A 22,612-nucleotide genomic window follows, 5' to 3' on the forward strand; every position below is an offset into this window, starting at 1 on the left:
CTGTGGGAGGCCGAGGTGGAAGAATCACAGGCCAGGAATTCAAGACAAGCAATAGAGCAAGTCCTCGTCTCTAGACAGAGGAAAAAAAATTAGCTGGGCATGGTGGTACATGCTTGCAGTCCCAGCCATTTGGGAGGCTGAGGCAGGAGGATCACGGGAGCCTGATAAATTGCGGGTGCAAGAAGCTGTCATTGTGGCACGCACTCCAGCCTGGACAATGGAGCAAGACTGTCTCTAAAAACAAAAAATAAAAGCAAACTTTTTACACAGAAGGCCAAATGTACTTGATCTTTTTTAGAAGTGGCTCCTTGGTATCAGCAGGTTCTGCAATACGTGTAGGCTTTGTTTCATTATCCCTAAACAATGCAGTAGAACACTACTTATCTGCTTGTTTTTTGAGACAGGGTCTCACTTTGTCAACCAAGCTGGAGTGCAGTGGCACGATCTCAGCTTACTGCAACCTCCATCTCCTGGGCTCAAGCAATTCTCCTGCCTCAGCCTCCTGAGTAGCTGGGACTACAGGTGCACACCACCATGCCTGGCTAATTTTTGTATTTTTAGTAGAGACGGGGTTTCATGAGTTCAAGACCATGATGGCCAGGCTGGTCTTGAACTCTTGACCTCCGGTGATTCGCATGTCTCAGCCTCCCAAAGTGCTGGGATTACAGGCATGAGCCACCGCACCCAGCCAGTATAACACTATTTACATCTTATCCAGTATTAGAAATGATCTGGAGATGAAGTACACAAGAGGATGTGTGTAGTATGCAAATACTATGCCATTTTATATAAGGGACTTGGACATCCTTGGATTTTGCTACCTGCTGGGGTCCTGGAACCAATCCCACAAAGATGGCGAAGACTGCAGGAAGTTTCTAATTGTTGTTTAAAAGGTAACAATGTAGCCGGGTGCGGTGGCTCAAGCCTGTAATCCCAGCACTTTGGGAGGCCGAGGCGGGTGGATCACGAGGTCAAGAGATCGAGACCATCCTGGTCAACATGGTGAAACCCCGTCTCTACTAAAAATACAAAAAATTAGCTGGGCATGGTGGTGTGTGCCTGTAATCCCAGCTACTCAGGAGGCTGAGGCAGGAAAATTGCCTGAACCCAGGAGGTGGAGGCTGCGGTGAGCCGAGATCGCGCCATTGCACTCCAGCCTGGGTAACAAGAGCGAAACTCCGTCTCAAAAAAAACAAAAACAAAAACAAAAACAAAAACAAAGAAAAAGAAAAGAAACTGGTACAATGTGGATGGCATGTAACAATGTATCAGTGAATGTGTATAGTATTTCATTTTTTGAATACTTCATAGGAAACTGAAACAATGTAGATGGGATGTAACAATGTCCTGAATGTGTACAGCATTTTATTTTTGGAAGACTTCATAGGAAACTGATACCACTGTTAACTACTGGGGAAGGAAGCTGGGATAGAAAGGAAGAAGGAAGAGTTTTCGTGATTAAACCTTAGATAATTTTAAAATTTGGACCAAATGCACATATTATTTATAAGTAAATAAATAAATTTGAAAAATAAATAATGAGCTATTATTATTCTCAACAACAGAGAAGACTCAAGCCTGACATCCACGGGAACTGAGTCCACACTGTGGAGGGCACAAGCTGTGGCAGGAACTGGAAGATCCCTCAGAGATTCCCTCAGTCCTGCCACCCTGTGGAGGACATTTCAAAGGAATCGCAAATGCATGTGACCAGCAGGGAGGACACCACCAGACACTTTCCTGCCTAAAATCAGCCACTGTCTAGAGCTAGCACCTGGAAGGAGACACTCCCTGTCCTGGGGTCACGTCTTCACTGGAAGGCGGGCGGGAGCTCACTCTGTGACTCACATGTCCTCTTCTCTCGGCGTCTCTCTCCTGGTCCTTTCTCTGACTGCATCTTCCTCTGTTCCTTGGCCAGTGTTTGAGAAGAGAATGTTGAACAAGCCATGTTCTTGTCACTCTGAGTCAGAACTCTCATTTGACTTGAAAGATTTGTGCTTCCGTTTTTTCTTCTTTTTCTTTTCCTTCTTCCTTTTCTTATGCTTTTCTTTCCTCTTCTTTTTCTTGTGTTTCTCTTTACCTTCAGAGGAAGTAGAGCTGCTCCCATCCTCATCCGAGGTAGAATCCTCCAGCAACTGTTTTAACTGCTGTATCCTAAACATTCAAGATTGATCAAAGAACAGTGAGTTTTAGCTTTAACTTAAAACAGTTTCTTAAATATGTCATTCAAAAGCCTCATGGGGGGGTGGTCATGAATAACCACGTCACAAAGACAGTACTTATTTTTATTTCTACCTGTTTGCTCCATTCTTATCCACCTGAATGCCTGTTTTTACATGACTGTAACCAGTGTACAAGCCATTCTGTGTTCTTTTCCTTGTACCAGTCATTTCTGTAGGTTCTCACAGTCCTTACAATTGTAATTTCTAACAGATGCACACTTTAGTAAACCATTCCCGAACCGCTCAGTTTCCTAATAGATAATCTACATCCTCAACTATTATAATTTAATGCAACCAGTTTGAAAAAAAGAAACTCCCAATTTTTTACTCTCTAATCTTGTCTCAGTATTTTTTTTTAACAAAAGCTCAGATCCCTAAAGACATACACTGAATCACATGAAGGTATCAATTGTGGCTGGGTGCAGTAGCTCACACCCATAATCCCAGCACCTTGGGAGGCCAAGGTAGGCAGATCATGAGGTCAGGAGTTCAAGACCAGCCTGGCCAAAATGGTGAAACCCCACCTCTACTAAAAAAATACAAAACAAAATTAGCCGAGCATGGTTGTGCTTGCCTGTAGTCCCTGCTACTCAGTAGGCTGAGGCAGGAGAATCACTTGAACCTGGGAAACGGAGGTTGCAGTGAGCTGAGATTCCGCCACTGCCCTCCAGTGTGGGCAACAGAGTGAGACTCTGCCTCAAAAAAAAAAAAAAAAATGAATGAATGAATAAATGAATCAATCAATCAATTGTACTGTGCAAGAAGACAGCACAACATGGGTTGCCAACATCACCTGCAGTGGCCACAGGACTAGACCAAACCCACGGCTTTAAGCTGACCCAAGGAGGAGGATGCTGCCCTGCTCATTCCCCAACACTGGTCTTTTCAGCCACAACTCCTGTCCAGTAAATATTTCACAATTGAAGCACCATGTTTACTGTGTCACTCCCCTAGTGCTGGAATGTTTTTTTCCAAAGTAATAGAATTTAAAACTTCAAGTGGATATTATCAACTGGACGACCTCACCTTACATCCTTTTCATGTCTTTTATTGCCTCATAGGATGTCACACATGGGATCTTCATGTGCCGTAAGGGACAGAGAAGGTTAAGGTCTGGTCAGGCTTCCGGGACCATTACTTAAATACACTTAAATCCCTACGTTGCATAAACAGTTTTTGTTTTTGTTTTTTTACTGTTTGATATAGCTGTATGCTCACCATGTTTTAATCCTTGTAAGGAGTTATCACTGGTAACTCATTAAGCCTATAAAAAGGATTTCCCAATGAGAAAATACATAAAGTAATATTCTTCATGAGGAAATAACTGCATAAGCTGGAACAGTCATCCTACAAAACAGTACTCAAATTGAGAAATACTGAGGTAATTCTCTTTGTTCTAGCGGGTGAGGCGACCAAAAGATAGTATCAAGCAAAACGAATGAGCTGCAAAATGATATAAAGGAACAATCATTTGTACGTCCTCAAAAATATGTGTTATATACCCCAAGGGAGTCTGGAAATAGACACATCAAGCTGTTAGCTGCAAACCCACTCTCAGGAGGGAGGCAAGATTGGGCTTGATGGTAAAAGCCTTACTACGAGGTCTTCATTTTGCTTAACAAGGCAGATAAACTGTATTCTCGTATTCTATAATTGAAAATGACTTAAAATTCATAATTATGAACATTATGCTTATAGAATTGTATAAATTGATGTTCTGTTATATCCTTACATTCTTAGAAGTTGAATTTTTTTTAAACTGTTTTTTAGGTTTTGGGGTACATGTGAAGAACATGCAAGATAGTTGCATAGGTACACACATGGCAGTGTGATTTGCTGCCTTCCTCCCCATCACCTATATCTGGCATTTCTCCCCATGCTATCTCTCCCCAACTCTCCACCCCCTGCTGTCCCCCCCATTTCCCCCCAACAGACCCCAGTGTGTGATACTCCCCTCCCTGTGTCCATGTGTTGTCATTGTTAGACACCTGCCTATGAGTGAGAACATGTGCTGTTTGATTTTCTGTTCTTGTGTCAGTTTGCTGAGAATGATGGGTTTCCAGGTTCATCCATGTCCCTACAAAGGACACAAACTCATCATTTTTTATGGCTGCATAGTATTCCATGGTGTATATGTGCCACATTTTCCAAGTCCAGTCTATCACCGATGGGCATTTGGGTTGGTTCCAGATCTTTGCTATTGTAAACAGTGCTGCAATGAACATTCGTGTGATGTGTCCTTATATAGAATGATTTATAGTCCTTTGGATATATACCCAGTAATGGGATTGCTGGGTCAAATAGAATTTCTATTTCTAGGTCCTTGAGGAATTGCCACACTGTCTTCCACAATGGTTGAACTAATTTACACTCCCACCAAGAGTGTAAAAGTGTTCCTATTTCTCCACATCCTCTCCAGCATCTGTTGTCTCCAGATTTTTTAATGATCGCCAGTCTAACTGGCGTGAGATGGTATCTCAATGTAGAAGTTCAATTTCTGAGTCAAGAAGAAGTATGTTAAATTTTTGAGATTTATCACCAAGCTATGTTTTATACTATTTGTAAAAACTGACATTTCACCTAAAAGTGCTTGATGTAGAATAATTACTTTTCAGATGAAGACAAAAACACGAAACTTTAAATGCCTTAAAATGTTAAAAGAATGTCTGTTGACATTCCTCCATATACAGCTACCCTCTGTATCCTGAGAGTTACATGTCCACAGATTCAACCAAGGACTGAAAATATTTGAGGGCCGGGCGTGGTGGCTCAAGCCTGTAATCCCAGCACTTTGGGAGGCCAAGGCGGGTGGATCAAGAGGTCAAGAGATCGAGACCATCCTGGTCAACATGGTGAAACCCCGTCTCTACTAAAAATACAAAAAATTAGCTGGGCATGGTGGCGCGTGCCTGTAGTCCCAGCTACTCGGGAGGCTGAGGCAGGAGAATTGCCTGAACCCAGGAGGCAGAGGTTGCGGTGAGCCGAGATCGTGTCATTGCACTCCAGCCTGGGTAACAAGAGCGAAACTCCGTCTCAAAAAAAAAAAATTTTTTTTTTTAAAAAAAAAAAGGTTGTGTTTATACTGTACATGTTCAGACTCTTTTCTTGTCATTATTCCCAAAACCATACAGTATAACAATTTACTTTTTATTCAGTCGTATAGGTAATCTAGTGATGATTAAAGTGTATAGGAGTATGTGCACCACTTTTGTGCTATTTCATATTTTATTTATTTATTTGACAAAGTCTCACTCTGTCACCCAGGCTGGAGGGCAGTGGCCTGACCTCAGCTCACTGAACCTCCGCCTCCCAGGTTCAAGCAGTTCTCATGCTCCAGCCTCCCAAATAGCTGAGATTACAGGCATGTGCTACCACATCTGACTAATTTTTGTTTTTTTTTTGTTTTTTTTTTTTTTTTGAGATGGAGTCATACTCTGTTGCTTAGGCTGCAGTGCAGTGGCATGATCTCAGTTCACTGTAATCTCCACCTCCTGGATTCAAGTGATTCTCCTGCCTTAGCCATCTAAATAGCTGGGATTATAGATGCCACCACCATGTCTGGCTAATTTTGGTATTTTTAGTAGAGACAGGGTTTCATCATGTTGGCTAGGCTGGTCTTGAACTCCTGACCTCAGGTGATCTGCGGACCTCAGACTCCCAAAGTGTTGAGATTACAGACATGAGCCACAGTGCCCAGCCTAATTTTTGTATTTTTAGTATAGCTGGGGTTTCACCATGTTGGCCAGGCTGATCTTGAACTCCTGATCTCAGGTGATCCACCAGCATAGGTCTCATAAACTGCTGCGATTATAGGCGTGAGCCATTGCACCTGACCTATACCATTTTATATAAGGGACTTTGAGCATCTGCAGAGTTTGGTAGCCCAGTGGATTCTGGGATCCAATTCCCCATGGATACCAAGGGACAACTGCATGCTAATCACCCCAGTAGATCCACAGGCAGCATATTTCACTTGGCAGAAGGAGTTACTGAACAGTGAATTAACACCTCTGGGAGGTGACTGTCAGAGTGGGGAAGGATTGACAGATCGTGCTAATGATAGATCTGTCTGACTGTCACTTAAGAGGAAATATACACAATTCTAGCTTATAATAGAAAGACATCGACTCTTTAAAGGCTGGGAAACCAAAACTGTGATTTTAGTTATGAGACATGAATTTTGATATGATAAATTTTTAAAAGGGAGTTGAATAGGAAACAATGTCTTCTTCAGAAAAGGGATCACCGTCCCAATGTATAAATAAAGAACAGTTTTATAAATGTTAGTTTTTTCTTAAAGAGCTAAATTTGTCTCACAAATGCAATTTAACAGAGGTATAGTTAACAGCAGATGCTTTGGCCAAAAGGCTTCTGGGAATGTACTTTCTGTGAACATTCAGTTTACTGATGACGATCTGATTAATCAATATTCACCATCTCTGATTAAGGTAAAATGACACTGTATGATTTTACTTACTATTTCTGAACTGTTCTAACTTTTGGTTGCCTCATTGTCACCGTTTGGTGACCATACCGTTTGCAATGCCATCCTAAAATCAAATTAAAGAAAAACTATTTCTGTTACGTAAGGTATCTTCACCTAAGTGAGATAAAGAATCAGTAGATTGTATTAAAGTTTTTATTCATTAAACTCCAATTCTAAAAGAAAATGCAATCATGGACAAACTGTGCACGGTCCCCGAAAAGACAGGAAAACTGCTTACCCAAGCATCCTTTAATCTTGTTGCTTTAGAAATGAATTTTCCCCTCACTGAGAAACTATGAAGCAATCCAATGAAAAATACCGCAAAAGGTAAATTTTTTCTTTAGTGTGTCTCACTATATTTTTCAAAGTAAATATCTTCTATGAATCAAGTGGCTCTGAGTCTCATTTATAAATGTAGTCACTAGAACAAATAGCTTCTTTTTCTGGTTGAGTCAACCTCTGTTCGCATCCCTCACTTATAAGTAAACAAAATCACAAGTTCTCCTGTAACATTAACGCCATCGGAACCCCAGTGCAACTTTACTTGCAGAGGGGGAGACTGTCCTATTAAAAGAGGTTAACTGTTAGAAGCAACAGAAGGTCCTGATGAGGAACTGGGAGGAGAACAAGAGAATGTGGATATGTGCTCCAGGGCAACAAATTCCAGGCGTCATGGAATTTCAAAGAGTGGACTTGGCATCAGGCATTGACATCTGAGGAAAGGAAGTGGTGAGCAAAGCAACAATGGATGAGATCCCTGTCACTCTTGTCACCTGTTGTCATCCTCTCAGAACCATCTGGATGTGCTGCATATCAGGAAATTGTATGGGAATGGGGAATGAGACCCTGTGTGTGAGTATGAAGTAACTCTAAGCAAGTAGGTCAGGAAGCATGAAGAGGGACTCAGGTACATTCAGCCAACTTTGCTCTCTGCTGGCAACTGCAGAAAATACGTAGTGACAGGGCGAGAAAGTTTTCCCCTTTTTATTTTTATTTGAGAATTGGATGCAGGAAACTACTGAAAAAAATAAAGTCTGTAGATTTTCTATTGATTGCCTCTGAGCTATTCCTGTGCTTATCTCCCTTATCATTTAAAATTTGGGGAAGAACTCTACACTCTTTCAAACCAGTATTTGCCTTTATGGTAAAACTGAAGGGATGCGGAATGCCACGGAACATGGAGTGACATATAGATATCCAGAAGATACCATTTCTGCTCAAAATCCTCTTATTATGAAAAGGTGATCCCAGCTATTCAAAGTGTGGCCCATGGACCAGCAAATTCAATGATGAGGAAGACGGTTAGAAATGCAGGGTATAGGACCCGACCCAGAAATACTGGATATTGGAAATATTAGATATGCAGTATTTCTGGGTTGGGCCTGATACAGACACATAACCTGAATTTTAAAAGATTTGCTAGTTATTTGTAGACATATCAAAGTGGGAGAACCAGTTTTCTAATTAACACTAAAATTGATAAAATCAAAAAAGTATGCATAGGTTTGTAATTACCATAACAGTAATTACGTTATGTGCAAATGGATTAAACCCTTCAATCAAAAGGCAGAGATTTCTAGAATGGATAAAAATGTTATCTACCAAGTGCAGTGGCTCATTTTGAACAGACACAGTTTGCAAGATACAGCTCACCTCTGAACATAATCATAGATCTAACCAAATTTATGATGGACTAATTACTGAGGAAATGAGATATGGAAGGGTACGCATGTGTGCTGAGAGCAGGAGAGAGAACTACATCCTTATCTTCCGTTGAACAGAGTATCACAGTGACAATGCAACTATGAGGTTAAGTTGTGGAGATAAACATGAAAACGACCAGCGAAAAGAGCGCAAGTCTTTGGAAGAGTGATTTTGTGCCCTCTGGAAGGTGTTAACTGCTACAGGGCAGCAGGACATGCGCACAGAGAGCTCCACCTGTGCAGACCCGTCCTCTGTAGCCCATGGTAGCTTCTCTCGGTTACATGGATAAAGCCGCACTGATAGCGGGTGCCCAACAGTAGCAAGGCTCAAGGAGACCCGCCCCCCAGTGCATCACTCACTCCCAGGGCATTTCTGCCACAGAACGTCCCTTCTGTTACAGGAATAACCCTAAAGAAAAAACACCACCAAGGTCGTGACGGTCCCGAGCAAAGACTGCTGGACTTGGAATCAGAAACCCTCGAGTCAAAGCTTTGCTCTGCGTCTTCCCTGAGACCGCTTACTGACATATACACGTCTGTTTCCTCATCTGGAAGATGGAGAACATGCCTTGGCTGGAACAGGGCTGTGGTGAGAACAAGCTAAATAAAAGCAGAACTGCAGCCTGGAAGCCACGTGCATCAGGGAAACTCTCCCACACTCACACTGCATAACTTTGACTTCTTTCCCCAGTGGCATCCAAAGTCCTTTCGTCGGTGCGTGAGCCAGAAATTCCCTGGCATGTTCATTGCCTGGTACATCTGGTATGCAGTCTTCGGGCTTAGCCTCATCTTCCTAAACAAAGGGAACAGGTGTAAACAGCAAGGCAAGAGCGCTGGGATTCTCTCCCACTGCCCTTAGAGCCATCCTCGCCTGGCTTTTTCCTGGGCTGCCGGTGCCAACATCCCCTTAATTCCCCCTCAGAACTAGAAAGAAAGACAAGTTATACCTGATTGAAAAAACAAGAAGCAAATGTACCAAAAGAACTGTAATAAAAACAATATAGCTGTTCTTAGAGAAAAGTTACTGGTGAAGCAGAAAAATGTCCTTATATAGCAGTGACTGGTGAACTCCAAATTTTGATGTAAATTAGATTCTAAGATTTTTTTTAAAAAAAGGTTTCACTACCTCAAAATGTAAAATGAAGCAAGATATATGAATTAAAGTAAGCCAGGCTTCCTGGAATAATAGAAATGACACATTATGCTGTTATGCTAGAATAGCTTATTATATCCTGAAAGCCCCTGTCATGTTTCACAGTCACACCCATGCTGTAATTTTCTTCAAGTTTCTATGAATATTAAATTTACAACAGAAGGATAGTTGTTAAGATTTTTGTGTGTGTGTGTGTGACAGAGTCTTGCTCTGTCATCCATGCTGGAGTGCAGTGGTGTGATCTTGGCCCACTGCAACCTCCACCTCCCACTCATGCCTTATCCAGGTGAACCGGACATACACCACCAGGTCTGGCTAATGTGGTTTTGTTGTTGTTGTTTGTGTGTTTGGTATTTTCAGTAGAGACAGTGTTTTGCCATGTTGGCCAGGCTGGTTTCAAATTCCTTACTTCAGGTGATCCACCCGCCTCGGTCTCCCAGAGTGCTGGGATTACAGGCATGTGCCACTGAGCCCAGCCAACAATCTTTCCTCATTGAGAGCTGTGAGACAGCAAGTTTTCTCGGCCATGGCCTGCCACTCTAAGCCTCCCTCGTGCACACACACCCTGGTACTGTGGCCAGGGAGCTGCAGAAGGGAGGCCTGCATTGGGGAGCTGGACTGGCTGAGCTGTCGGGTCTCACAGTTTACTGCTCTCTGAGCTGCTCATATTCAAGAAACCAGCGCAGGATGGACCGAGGGGCAGAGCCGGGTGAGGCTGACAGGAAAAGGAGGCAGTGGAGCTTAGAGATGCCGTCACCAGCAAGAGAGAAGGGGCACGGCCAAGGAGCCCACGTGGGTCTGCACCGGTTCTTCAGGGAAGGGAAACACGGCTGAGGAAATTTCCACAAAGGCAGAGGCTTGTGACAAAACTAAAAATTATGACCCCTCAGGCATCCACAGAAAAGAAACAGGCTTTTGGTAAAAGGAGATTTAAACATCTTGCAACCATTTTTCGTAACACGTTACTAAGTCCGCAAGTATGTCTAGTGGAATAACCAAGAATACAAACTTCACACCAACCTTGATGAGCCCAGGAGGAGGTTGTTCATAACTGGAAAACAGAAAACAAGACCATCAACCATGTTTTAATGGGAACGTAGTACACGTTTATGAACTAGAGGCAGCAGCCGGGTCAGAAGAAAAGGATATTCTTAATGAAAACTGAAAACTACCTTTTACTGTATTATATCTAAAACAGTTAATAAAGTATGCTCAGAATTCTGGATCCCATATAAATGAACTGATGAGATACCACATCCTGCAGAGATCCAGAAATTATGTTCATTGAAATAGCTCATGTCTCTCAGCACAACAATCTTATTTGGAGGAAAAAGGAAAGAGATTACAGGGAGAGTGTGAGGTGAGAAGACCGTGGGCACCTGGGTTACTGACCTAGCATAACACCCACATTCTCAACACTGAACAGGCTCCCGGGGGGAAGGGGTGCAATCTTTTCCAACAGTGTGGGGGCACAGGGGAGGATGCACAGCACTGCATGGACAGGCCTGTCTCAGAGGTGCCCTCACTCATGGACCTGCAACACCAGCTCCAGACCCACCCGTGTGCCCACCTGCCAGCAAGGTTTACAGATGCTGGGGTCAGGACACACCATCCCCAAAATGACTGCAGAGCACCAGAATACGCCGTCCTAAAATATGCCTCATTGGCTGATTATTTCAAGCTGATTACTTTGAGAAACTTTAGACAAGGAATAGGCCTGAAAAGCTGCCAATTTGTAAGAGAAATTTCCATCTGTCATACGAAGGTAATGTACATTAGTAAGAAAGAAGTTTGTATCAGGAAAAGAGCTGCTCCTAGACAACCTTTATTACTTGAAAGACTTTTATCTACATAAAAAGGCAAACTTTGTTCACCATATGTTTCCTCCCACATCCTCCCGTAATTTATCTCCCCCCCTCCTCCAGCAGCCCCAATCCCCTCTTCCTTTCTGCAGCTGAGAATGCTAAATAGGGTTCCTCTGGTACTTGAGTCTCATATTTTTGTGAGACTCCCATGCATAGACAAGTAATTAAGATTTTTTTTCCCTGTTAATCTGTCTTAAGTTCATTAATTCACAGCCTAGCCAAAGAACTTAGAAGGGTGAAGGGAAGCCATTTTCGCCTCCCCTATTCACACAGGAATCATCTGGGAAGAGCAGAATGCTTCTCCTCCCTGTGCTACGTGGCACCGGCCACCAGAGACTGGCTAGGCTTTTCTTATTTCCATCCAGGGACTGAACCTGAGGCAGATCCAGAATGCAACCAAGTCTGTATTTGGGACAGGCAGCGAGATTGGAAGGAAACTCTGCAGGCCAGGTGATCACACACTCAAAGAGCAACTCTCCAGCTCCTAGAGGGATTCGCACCTCCTCCACAAAAGTAGGACAGTATCTGTAGCTCAGATCTGTGCCTGAACCCTCTAAACCTCCAGGGAGACATTCATTTTAATACTTTGGAATGGTTGCAAAGTATATGAACACTTAATGATTTAAGTTTTTATTCATCTTAGCCACTCCTTATGAACTGATTTTAGAGACCCTCTGAAAAGAGTAGATATTGGAGAAGGGAGGGATTAGGGAGAACAAATGAAGGAAAAGTGAAATGCTTTCCCTTCTGTTCACCTCCAAGGTGTCAGAGAAAAGGACTTTGCCAGAGTGTGGATGAGAAATGCCACAGGTTGCTACAGCAAGAAAGATTTCCCTTTGCCTGCATCTGCGGACACTGTCAAAGGACTCCTCTCACTAAAACCCATCCATGGAACAGGAGAACCTGCTCCATGAAGATTACTACCTAGTAAACAATTGGGTAGTAGCAGAATTCGCTTTTTTAGGTACGATACGGTGCTTTTCCAAAGTAAGTACTTAAAATATTTTCTGATGGAAAGCTGTGGCATGTCATAAGCAAGAATAATGGTGAGATGATACATAGTCCATAGTCCATCTGCAGCATCCCTTGGAGATGCTAATACTATGTCTTGGCCACTCACATCTTTAATCCCAACACTTTGGGAAGCCAAGGCAGGAGAATCACTTGAGGCCAGGAGTTTGCTATCAGCCTGGGCAACATAGCAAGACCCAATCTCTACAAAATATAAAATAAAATACTATGCTTTATGCACAGAGGCCTAAGAGAGTTTGGAAGGGAGGTGGGAAAGTCTGAAAATATCCAATAATCCAACAAATCATTATTTTTGCCACAGGAGTTGAACAAACAACGTATGGCTAAACTAATTTCCAAATTCCTGAAAAATATGTAACTATTTTGCCCAGACGGAAAAGGAATGTGATGGAACTGCACATTCTGAATTCTATTATTATTGGCAATGGCATTTCCAAAACAGTCCATTTTACAACTGTCTCCACCAGTTTAAGGGGGGGGGAGCTGATTTTTTTTCCCCCTGAAGCTAAACAATTTATTAGTTTATGTAGCATGTTAAGATATTTCTAAAGTTTAAAATAATATTTGGTCAGGTGTGCTGGCTCATGTCTATAATCCCAGCACTTCAGGTTTGAGATCAGACTGACCAACATGGTAAAACCCCATCTCTACTAAATACAAAAAATTAGCGGGACGTGGTAATCCCACCTACTTGGGAGGCTGAGGCAGGAGAATTGCTTGATCCCAGAAGGCGCTGAGGTTGCAGTGAGCCAAGATTGTGTCATTGCACTCCAGCCTGGGCAACAAGAATGAAACTCAGTCTTTAAAAAAAAAACTGATAGGCTTGTCTGATAATAGGGGGTTATCAGATGTTAACTTATTAACATTAGTGTCACTAAAGGTGGTATGCACCCACCCCCCGCTAAATTTAACTGGCTTTAAAAAAGTGAACTAACAGAGGCTGGGCATGGTGGTTCACATCTGTAATTCCAGACTTTGGAGGGCTAAGGCAGGAGGATCACTTGAGGCTAGGGGTTTGTGACCTGCTTAGGCAATATAGCAAGACCCCGGTTTTATAAAAATTGAAAAATTAGGTGGGCATGGTGGTGCACACCTACTTGGGAAGCTAAAGCAGGAGGACTGCTTGAACCCAGGAATTAAAGTTTATAGTGAGCTATGCTCATGCCACTGTACTCCAGCCTAGGCAACACAGTAAGACCCTGTCTCTAAGAGAACAAAGAATAAATAACCAAATACAAGGTAACTGTTTTAAAAAAACAAACTGATGGAGTATCTGATACGTAGCAACGTGGAAGAAGTAACTCTCGGTCAGGAGCAGTGGCTCACACTTGTAATCCCAGCACTTTGGGAAGCCGAGGTGAACGGATCATAAGGTCAGGAGATCGAGACCATCCTGGCCAACATGGTAAAACCCTGTCTATCCTAAAATTAAAAAAAAAAAAAAAAATAGCCCGGCATGGTGGCACAGTCCTATAGTCCCAGCTACTCAGGAGGCTGAGGCTAGGGAATTACTTGAACCCGGGAGGCAGAGGTTGCAGTGATTTGAGATCGTGCCACTGCACTCCAGCCTGGCAGTAGAGTGAGACTCCATCTCAAAAAAAAAAAAAAAAAAGAAAGAAAGAAAGAAGGAAAGAAAAAAAGAAAAAGTAGCTTTCAGCTTTTAAAGCCTTTGGGAAAAAAACAGAAGCAAGACATTGAACATTAGCAAATGAGGCCAGGTGTGGTGGCTTATGCCTGTAATCCCAGTGCTTTGGGAGGCTGAGGCGAGCAGGTCACTGAGGTCAGGAGCTTGAGACCAGCCTGGCCAACATAGCGAAACCCCATGTCTACCAAAAATACAAAATTTTAGCTGGGCATGGTGGCTCACGCCTATAGTCCCAGCTACTCGGGAGGCTATGGTAGGAAAACAGGTTGAACCACGAGATGGGGTTGCAATGAGCTGAGGTTGCATCACTGCACTCCAGCCTGGGCAACAGAGTGCCCAGGGCACCAAAAAAAAAAAAAGAAAAAAAAAGAAAAGGCAAATTAAGCAAATGAAAAATACTCAGGCTCTTATTAACTACTTTAAAATGCAAAATGAAGCATAGGCCACTATTTGCTGCAAAAGTGAATGATATTGTATAGTTATGCTTATGTTAATTTTAACTACTAATTTAACAAAAATTATTATAATGTGGCGGTATAGGAAGGATGGAGACAAGGGTAGGAAACCAGCTAAAATCTTACCTACTCTGTCCTCAGGTGGATAGCTGGAGGAGACCAGAATATGCTACCTCAAAGTATACCTCTTTGGCTAAGGATCATTTCGAGAAACAGCAGATGCAGGGGAAGCTCTGAAAAGAGAGCAGAAGTTGCCCTTTTGTAAGAGAAATGTTCATCTATAAAGGAAATCTCCATTTCAGAGTGAGATTCTGTCTATACAGGGAAGAGAAAAATATCTCTCAATCACAAGAGAACACCAACAGTGAACAAAGCACAGACGTAAACCTGCGTAACAAACCTCACCTTTATTTATCACACTTTTCTTGGTCACCACCCCATAGCTCAGTTCCCCCATACCTTTCTTCCTTTAACTAAATCCAAAACCACTCCTTTGAGATTTTTCATTCCACTGGGTTTCTCCCACGTATATAGAACATATACATAGTAATGAACTGCTGCTTGTTTGTTGTTTCTGAGACAGAGTCTGGCTCTGTCACCCAGGCCAGATGCACTGGCGAGATCTCAGCTCACTGCAGCCTCCACCTCCCAGGTTCAAGCGATTTTCCTGCCTCAGCCTCCCAATTAGCTGGGATCAGTCTCCTGCCACCATACTCAGCTAATTTTTGTATTTTTAGTAGAGACAGGGTTTCACTGTGTTGGCCAGACTGGTCTTGAACTCCTGACCTCATGATTCACCCACCTTGGCCTCCCAAAGTGCTGGGATTATAAGCATCAGCCACCTCGCCCAGCCCATTTTTGTCTTTTGAGATGGAGTTTCACTCTTGTTGCCCAGGCTGGAGTACAATGGCGCGATGTTGGCTCACCGCAATCCCCACCTTCCAGGTTCAACTGATTCTCCTGCCTTAGCCTTCTGAGTAGCTGGGGTTACAGGTGTGTGCCATCACACCCGGCTAATTTTGTATTTTTAGTAGAGATGGGGTTTTTCCATGTTGATCAGGCTGGTCTCAAACTCCCAACCTCTGTTGATCTGCCTGCCTTGGCCTCCCAAAGTGCTGGGATTACAGGTGTGAGCCATGGAGCCTGGCAATGCTTATTTTTTTTAATTATTAATCTTTTGTTATAGGAGCCCCAGACCTTAGAAGAGTGGAGGAAAAAAAAATTTCCCCATAAATAGGTAATGTCCATTATGGAATCAAGAAAAGCAATATAAGGCTGGGAATGGTGGCTCACACCTGTAATCCCAGCACTTTAGGAGGCCCAGGTGGGAGGAATCCTGAAGTCCAAGACCAGCCTGGACAACGCAGCAAGACCTTGTTTCTAAAACACTAGAAGGAATAAAGGAAGGAAGGGAGGGAGGGAGGGAGGAAAAGAGGGAGGGATGGAGGGAGGGAGGAAGGAAGGGAGGGAGGAAAGGAGGGAGGGAGGGAGGGAGGGAGGAAGGAAGGGAGGGAGGGAGGGAGGGAGGGAGGAAGGGAGGAAAGGAGAGAGGGAGGGAGGGAAAACGTAATTTTTTTGTGTGTGTGTGAGACGGAGTTTCGCTCTTGTCACCCAGGCTGGAGTGCAATGGCACGATCTCGGCTCACCGCAACCTCCGCCTCCTGGGTTCAGGCAATTCTCCTGCCTCAGCCTCCCGAGTAGCTGGGACTACAGGCACACACCACCGTACCCAGCTAATTTTTTGTATTTTTAGTAGAGATGGGATTTCACCTGGTTGACCAGGATGGCCTCGATCTCTTGACCTCGTGATCCACTGCCTCGGCCTCCCAAAGTGCTGGGATTATAGGCGTGAGCCACCGCGCCCGGCCTACCATGATTTTAAAATAAGCAGTTATGTCCCAGATGAAATAACTAAGAGTTGGCCAAGCTTGGTGGCTCACGCCTGTAATCCCAGCACTTTGGGAGGCCAAGGTGGGCGGATCACCTGAGGTCAGGAGTTTGAGATCAGCCTGACCAACATGGAGAAACCCTGTTGCTACTAAAAATACAAAATTAGCCAGTCATGGTGGCACTTGCCTGTAATCCAGCTACTCAGGAGGCTGAGGCAGGAGAATCACTTGAACCTGAGAGGCAGAGGTTGCAGTGAGCCAAGATTGTGCCATTGCACTCCAGCCTGGGCAACAAGAGCAAAGCCCTGTCTTTCAAAAAAAAAAAAGGAATAACTAAGAGTTTCCTCACAGAAGGCTTGATTTGATAGGGGAGAGGGGTGACTAGGGTCTCAAACCATTATTTTTTAAATTATCTTTTATTGTGAGTTCACTTAGGTCAAGAAAAAAAAAAAGCCCTTGGTACTATTTGATTAAACAGCTTAAATCACGTTAAGTATTACTCAGGAATGAATAACGTAGTTTGAAAGCATACAAGTCCCTGAACTAGTCAAAGGAAACATCAACAGTCAGTTTTAAATCTCTGAAACTGAAAAACCCCAGTGCTCTGGGAATCTTAGTATATTTTTGTTGCTATAACAGAATACTTGAGATTTACAAGGAATGGAGATTGATTTCTTACAGTTCTGGAGACTAGAAAAGCCAAGGAGCTCACATCTGGGATTTCTTTGTTTCATCATCCCATGGCAGAAGGCAGAGAGCAAGAGAGACTATGGGTGTGGTGGTGGAGGGCAAATTCATGTTCTTATCAGAAACCCACTCCAGCAATAACTAACCCACTCCTGAGATGACATTGCCTATCCATTTATAACGGCAGAGCCCTCCTGACAGAGTCACATCTTCAAAGTCCCATCTGTCAACACTACCGCGCTGGGTATCAACTTTCAATAAATGAACTTTTTGAGACATGAGTTTCTCTCTGTTGCCCCCTCTGGAGTGCAGTGGCCTGATCACAGTTCATTGCAACCTCAACCTCCCAGGCTCAAGTGATCCTCCTACCTCAGCCTCCAGAGTAGCCGGGACTGCAGGTGCACCTTACCACAGCCAGCTAACTTCTGTTTTTTAATAGAGACGGGGTCTCACTATGTTGGCCAGGCTGGTCTCTAACTCCTGGGCTCAAGCAATCCTGGCCTCTCAAAGTGCTGGGATTACAGGCATGAGCCGCTTTGCCCAGCTCTCCAACACATCACCTTTGAGGACACATTCAAACCATAGCAGAAATAAACACCTGGTTTTGCTAGTTTATAGGTCTACCTTACTTAGCTGGTGAGGCTCCATTTTATCATCTGCAAAAGTAGGTTATAATGTCTCCGCTGCCTAGGAGCCACAAAACAATACATAGCATTAACTGCAGTGTGGCACCCTACAACTAAATATACTGAGCACTGGCAGGGCCCGGCCCGGCCTGCAGTGACACTAGAGAAGGACCTTTAAACATCTGTCTTCCGTGGGAGACCAAGAGCGCCACAGGGTGACTTGAAAGGGCCGAAACGTCCAGTAATGTGGGAGCCCACAACGCAGGGTCTGTATCCTGCAGCCACCACCCTGCTAAGAGGAAAAGCCAGTCAGCTCTTAGACCACCAAGGAGGAGACTAGACCCCATCAAAAGAATGCATTTTGCATCCAACCTCCCAGAAGTTTGATTAGGAAGGATTTTATCTCCTTGAGGCTCTTTCCTTACATGACCCTCATAGCGTAGGTAATTAAAACACCTGTGACAGAAATGAACTACTGACTGAGTGGATATTCCCCTTATGTCAACCCAAAGAAAAATGAAGGCAAAATTAATGTCAGTAGAGTTTATTTGAGCCAAATTTGAGGACTGCAACTTGGGAGTATCAATTTAAGTTGCCCTGAATATACATTCCTGGGTTGTAGTCCTCAAACCTGGCCCAAAGAAACTCTATACTTATATTAGTTTAGCTTCGGTTGTTTACTCTGGGTCGAAATACCCAGTATAGTCAGCAGAATTCAGATTTCCTCCCCCCACCCCATCACTGCCCAGTGTTTCTCTCTGAAAGCGGCACTTGATACCAACATGGACCCACTGGGTTGTCCCTTCAGAAGTCACATCAGTGTTACACGTGAGTACTCCCAGGTCTGGACCTCTCTTTCTTTGGTTGAGGTTGATCTAGATTTTATTTGGCCTGTTTCTCTTTTGACTGTCTCGGAACAAGGGTCTCTGTCTCTGACTTTCCTAAGTCAGGGGACTGGGATTTTTATCTGGGAACAGATGGGTCTTAAGTGGCCAATGTGCTTTGAATTTCCGCCAAAATCTTGTTGCATTGTGAGCTTTCATTGTGGAAACTGTGCTTGTTTCACCCCGGCCCAACCTCTCTTAGAGTCCCTGTTCCTAATTTATGAGAGTGAATACTTCTCTCTGAAGATTAAGGGCACTCTAAATAAGCAAAAACTTGCTAAAATGCCAGGACTTCGTCCTAACATTCAGTGGCCTTACAGGGTTTCCTCTGCCAGAACACCTGTATCCTCTCACTCTGCCAGTGATTGTGCATAAATATGGTCATCTTGCACTTGTGAGCCCTCTGTGACCCTCAGGGGACTCAGAGTTCCCAAGGCATGTAAGAGAGGAGACCTGACTCAGTGGTGACACACTGAGTCATATACTCACAAGCAGCAACTTTAGGCCCAAAACACTGCCCAGAGTCATGAATGATTCAGGTCTCTAAATTAAGGGTGACAAATCATCTGGGTCTGAGGACTCCCTAAGGAGGCAGCCTCCCTCAGAAACACCAGCTGGTTTTATGTGCAATGCCTGCTTTTCATTTTATAAGTATCTACAGACATTGGCCCACATGACTTGAGATGACTCCAAATTGCAATGGCCAATATGGGGGTCCTTTGAAATGCCTAAAGTAATTCAATTTTCTGCACAATTGGGAAAGAGCTGGGTTTAGAACCAGACAAATTAAGCAGGAGATCTCCTTTCTGTCTGTTCTGGCTGAACTCTGATCATAAGAACTATGACTTTTTTTTTTTTTTTTTTTTTTTTTTTTTTTAAGAGCTCTGTGGTCAGAGTCAGTGTAATTAAAAGCTGATATTCAGGCTGTAACTTTTTTTTGAAAAATAAAAAAGGCCTTTCTGCTTTTTCTCTTTTCCATCCTATTTCTGATATTTTTCAGTTGACTGAAATCCCTTTAAAAAAAATGTTTGAGCCCAATGTTTGCTTCCAAATTTATTGGCATGATTTTGGTTGAGAAGAATACAAAACATCATTGGCCTTTTACAAAACTGAAAATCTGGCTGGGTGTGGTGGCTCACACCTGTAATCCCAGCACTTTGGGAGGCTGAGGCGGGTGGATCATGAGGTCAGGAGATCGAGACCATCCTGGCTAACATGGTGAAACCCCGTCTCTACTTAAAAAAGAAAAAAAAAAAAAAGCAAAAAATTAGCTGGGCATGGTGGCATGTGCCAGTTATTTGGGAGGCTGAGGCAGGAGAATCACTTGAACCAGGGAGGCAGAGGTTGCACTGCACCACTGCACTCCTGTCTGGATGACAGTGAGATTCTGTCTCAAAAAAAAAAAAAAAAAAAAAGCTGAAAATCTCTCAAACTGGGCCCCCCTAATACGTATTTTTCCATTTCCTTCCACTTCTGCTCCTTCTCCCTTTTGCCATCTTTGGTAACACAAAGGAGACTTCTGGCACTCCTAGGACCCCTTGAGGATATGGAAAAAGGGGCACGCCCACCCGTTTTTGGAGTCTGGTTTTTCTCACAGAATCAAGAATCATGAATAGGCTTCTCTCAGGTCTAAAGCTCTGCTCTATTTTGCCTGGAGTTTCTGGATCTCTCTGGCTTTTGGACTATAAGGTATTACTTTGTATTGTGGGGGAGAACTTGACATCTGCATGGGCATGGCTGGCAAGTCACTGGCAAAAGCTGCAGTTTTGGAGGTGGCCAACAGCTGCTGCAGTGAATGGTCATTACTGCAGGAGACAACTTGTTTCTTTGCCTGTTTAGATTAAAAAGGTGTGCTTTGAACACTTGAAAACTCCTGTGGGAGATGGGCTGATGCAGCCCACCAGCCTGTGTGAAATGTCCTTGTATTGAGGAAAACTGCAGAAAGAGTTCACATTGGTTCAGTGCTATTTCCCTCTTCTTGGGGATCCTCGATGTTTGAAGATCTAAATGTTTTGCCTTTCAGCTGTGTCTGCTTTTCACATATTTAAATATTAGGCCCTGAAAACTGCAACTGCTTTCACTGCCCTATTCATTAAGAGGCTCCACCCTGAAGTCAGTAATCTCATTAAGAAACAATCTATCTGGCTCACGCCTTAATTCCAATACTTTGGGAGGCCAAGACAGGCAGATCACTTGAGGTTGGGAGTTCGAGACCAGCCTGGAAAACATGGCAAAACCCCATCTCTACTAAAAATACAAAAATTAGCCAGGCAAGGTAGCAGGCACCTGTAATCCGAGCTACTCGGGAGGTTGAGGCATGAGAATCACTTGATTCTCAACTGCAAGTTGCAGTTAGCCCAGAGAAAAAAAGAGGGAAACTCTGCATCAAAAAAGAAAACAAAAAGAAACAATCTATCAAACTAAGTCAGCTGACAAAATGCAACTTCCTAACATTTAGCTGGCTACTTTGAAACTCCTTGCTGAAACTAAGTGCCAGGCCTGAAACTCTTTAAAAAAAAGAAAGAGAAAGAAATCTACATCTATAAAGAAAATCTCCATTTGTAAGGGATCTAAATCATTAGAAAATTTCAGGATGGGGAAGACTCTTGCTTACAGTTTACATAACAAATGGTACCTTTGTTTAAAATACTTTTCCTGGTAATTTTATCTGAACCAGTTTTTAACCTTTGCCTTTGTCTCAGCAAATAATTGTTTAGGTACAAGTTCTGTGCTTTTTAGATGTAAATTTTCTACTTTGCTTCACCTAAAAGGCTTTGAAAATGCAAACTTAGGGTTGCCTATGCTACTAATTACTTAGGGCAGCAGAACAGATAATCAGAGACTGGGGGTCTAAAGTGGACGATCACTAAGTGGAGGATCTACGAGGATTATCGACGATCATCTAAAGTAGACACGGACTATTTGAAAACTGGGTAATAAAGAATCTTATAAAAGATATGCTTCTGTTTGTATGTCTATGTTTATATGTGTTATATGCATGTGATATTTCATTGCCCCATTATGAAAAAGTTCAAATTGACAAAGAAAAAGTGCTTAAATATTTTCTCAGGAATATAGAAACTAACTCAAATACCTTTTATTAGTTTGAAAGATCTTTTTCATAATCATGTTAGTCTTGTTATGATTTTTTACTTTCACATGATTTGGATAAATCTTTGGTAAATTAAGACTAGTTTAATTAGCGCTTCTGGGGTGTCATGGAGACAAGTTATAGAAGGGTGAGGGGAGGAAATGTACGGTGACTTGTTGGTTTAATGAAAGCAGCTGTGTCTTCAGATCAGCAAAATGACCACACATTTAATTTTAGGGTTTTCACTTAGGTGGCAACTACATACCTTTGCAGGCTGTAAAAATAATTAACAAGGAAATCACCTGAGATGATGGCTAGCTTTAATGGACAATTCATGTACCACTGTTAAGAAAGAATAAATTAAATTAAAGGAATGTAACTGGGATGAAACTTTATAAATGAACTTTTTTTTTTTTTTTTTTTTTTTTTTTTTTTTTTTGGAGACAGGGTCTCTCTCTGTCGCCCAGACTTGAGTGCAGTGGCATGATTTCAGCTCACTGCAACTTCCACCTCCCAGGCTCAAGTGATTCTCCTGCCTCAGCCTCACCTAGCTAATTTTTGTATTTTTAGTAGAGACAGGGTTTCACCATGTTGGCCAGGCTGCTCTTGAACTCCTGACCTCAAATGATCCACCCACCTCAACCTCCCAAAGTGCTGGGATTACAAGTGTGAATCCCCATGCCTGGCCAAAAAAAAAAAAAAATGAACTTTTATTGGTTTGAATTTTTTTTTCAATAATTATCTTAGTCTTGTTATGATTTTTTCTTATTTACTTATTCCTGAGACAGGGTCTGGCTTTGTAGCCAGGCTTGGAGTGCAGTGGTGTGATCATGGCTCACTGCAGCCTCGACCACCTGGGCTGAAGTGATCCTCC

The 22,612-nt window shown here is 43.0% G+C and overlaps 1 protein-coding gene and 1 long non-coding RNA gene across 2 annotated transcripts in view; both read right to left on the reverse strand.

The window, feature by feature from the left end:
• The window catches only part of LOC144578307 (uncharacterized), a 79,089-nt gene that overhangs the window by 50,868 nt on the left and 5,609 nt on the right, over window positions 1–22,612 (reverse strand). Inside the window, exons 3-4 of the mRNA XM_078342141.1 lie at window positions 10,585–10,615; window positions 9,075–9,204 (exon numbers count right to left, since the gene is read on the reverse strand). Coding sequence (XP_078198267.1) covers window positions 9,075–9,204; window positions 10,585–10,615 — 161 coding nt within the window. The remainder of the gene's footprint in view (window positions 1–9,074; window positions 9,205–10,584; window positions 10,616–22,612) is intronic.
• LOC144578309 (uncharacterized) lies at window positions 2,033–3,338 on the reverse strand. The gene is made up of 2 exons (XR_013523800.1): window positions 3,249–3,338; window positions 2,033–2,154 (listed from the first exon to the last, which is right to left on the reverse strand). It is a non-coding gene; the product is annotated as an uncharacterized LOC144578309 (long non-coding RNA).

This window comes from Callithrix jacchus, chromosome 11 (genome assembly GCF_049354715.1).
Source record: "Callithrix jacchus isolate 240 chromosome 11, calJac240_pri, whole genome shotgun sequence".
Lineage (NCBI taxonomy): Eukaryota > Metazoa > Chordata > Mammalia > Primates > Cebidae > Callithrix > Callithrix jacchus.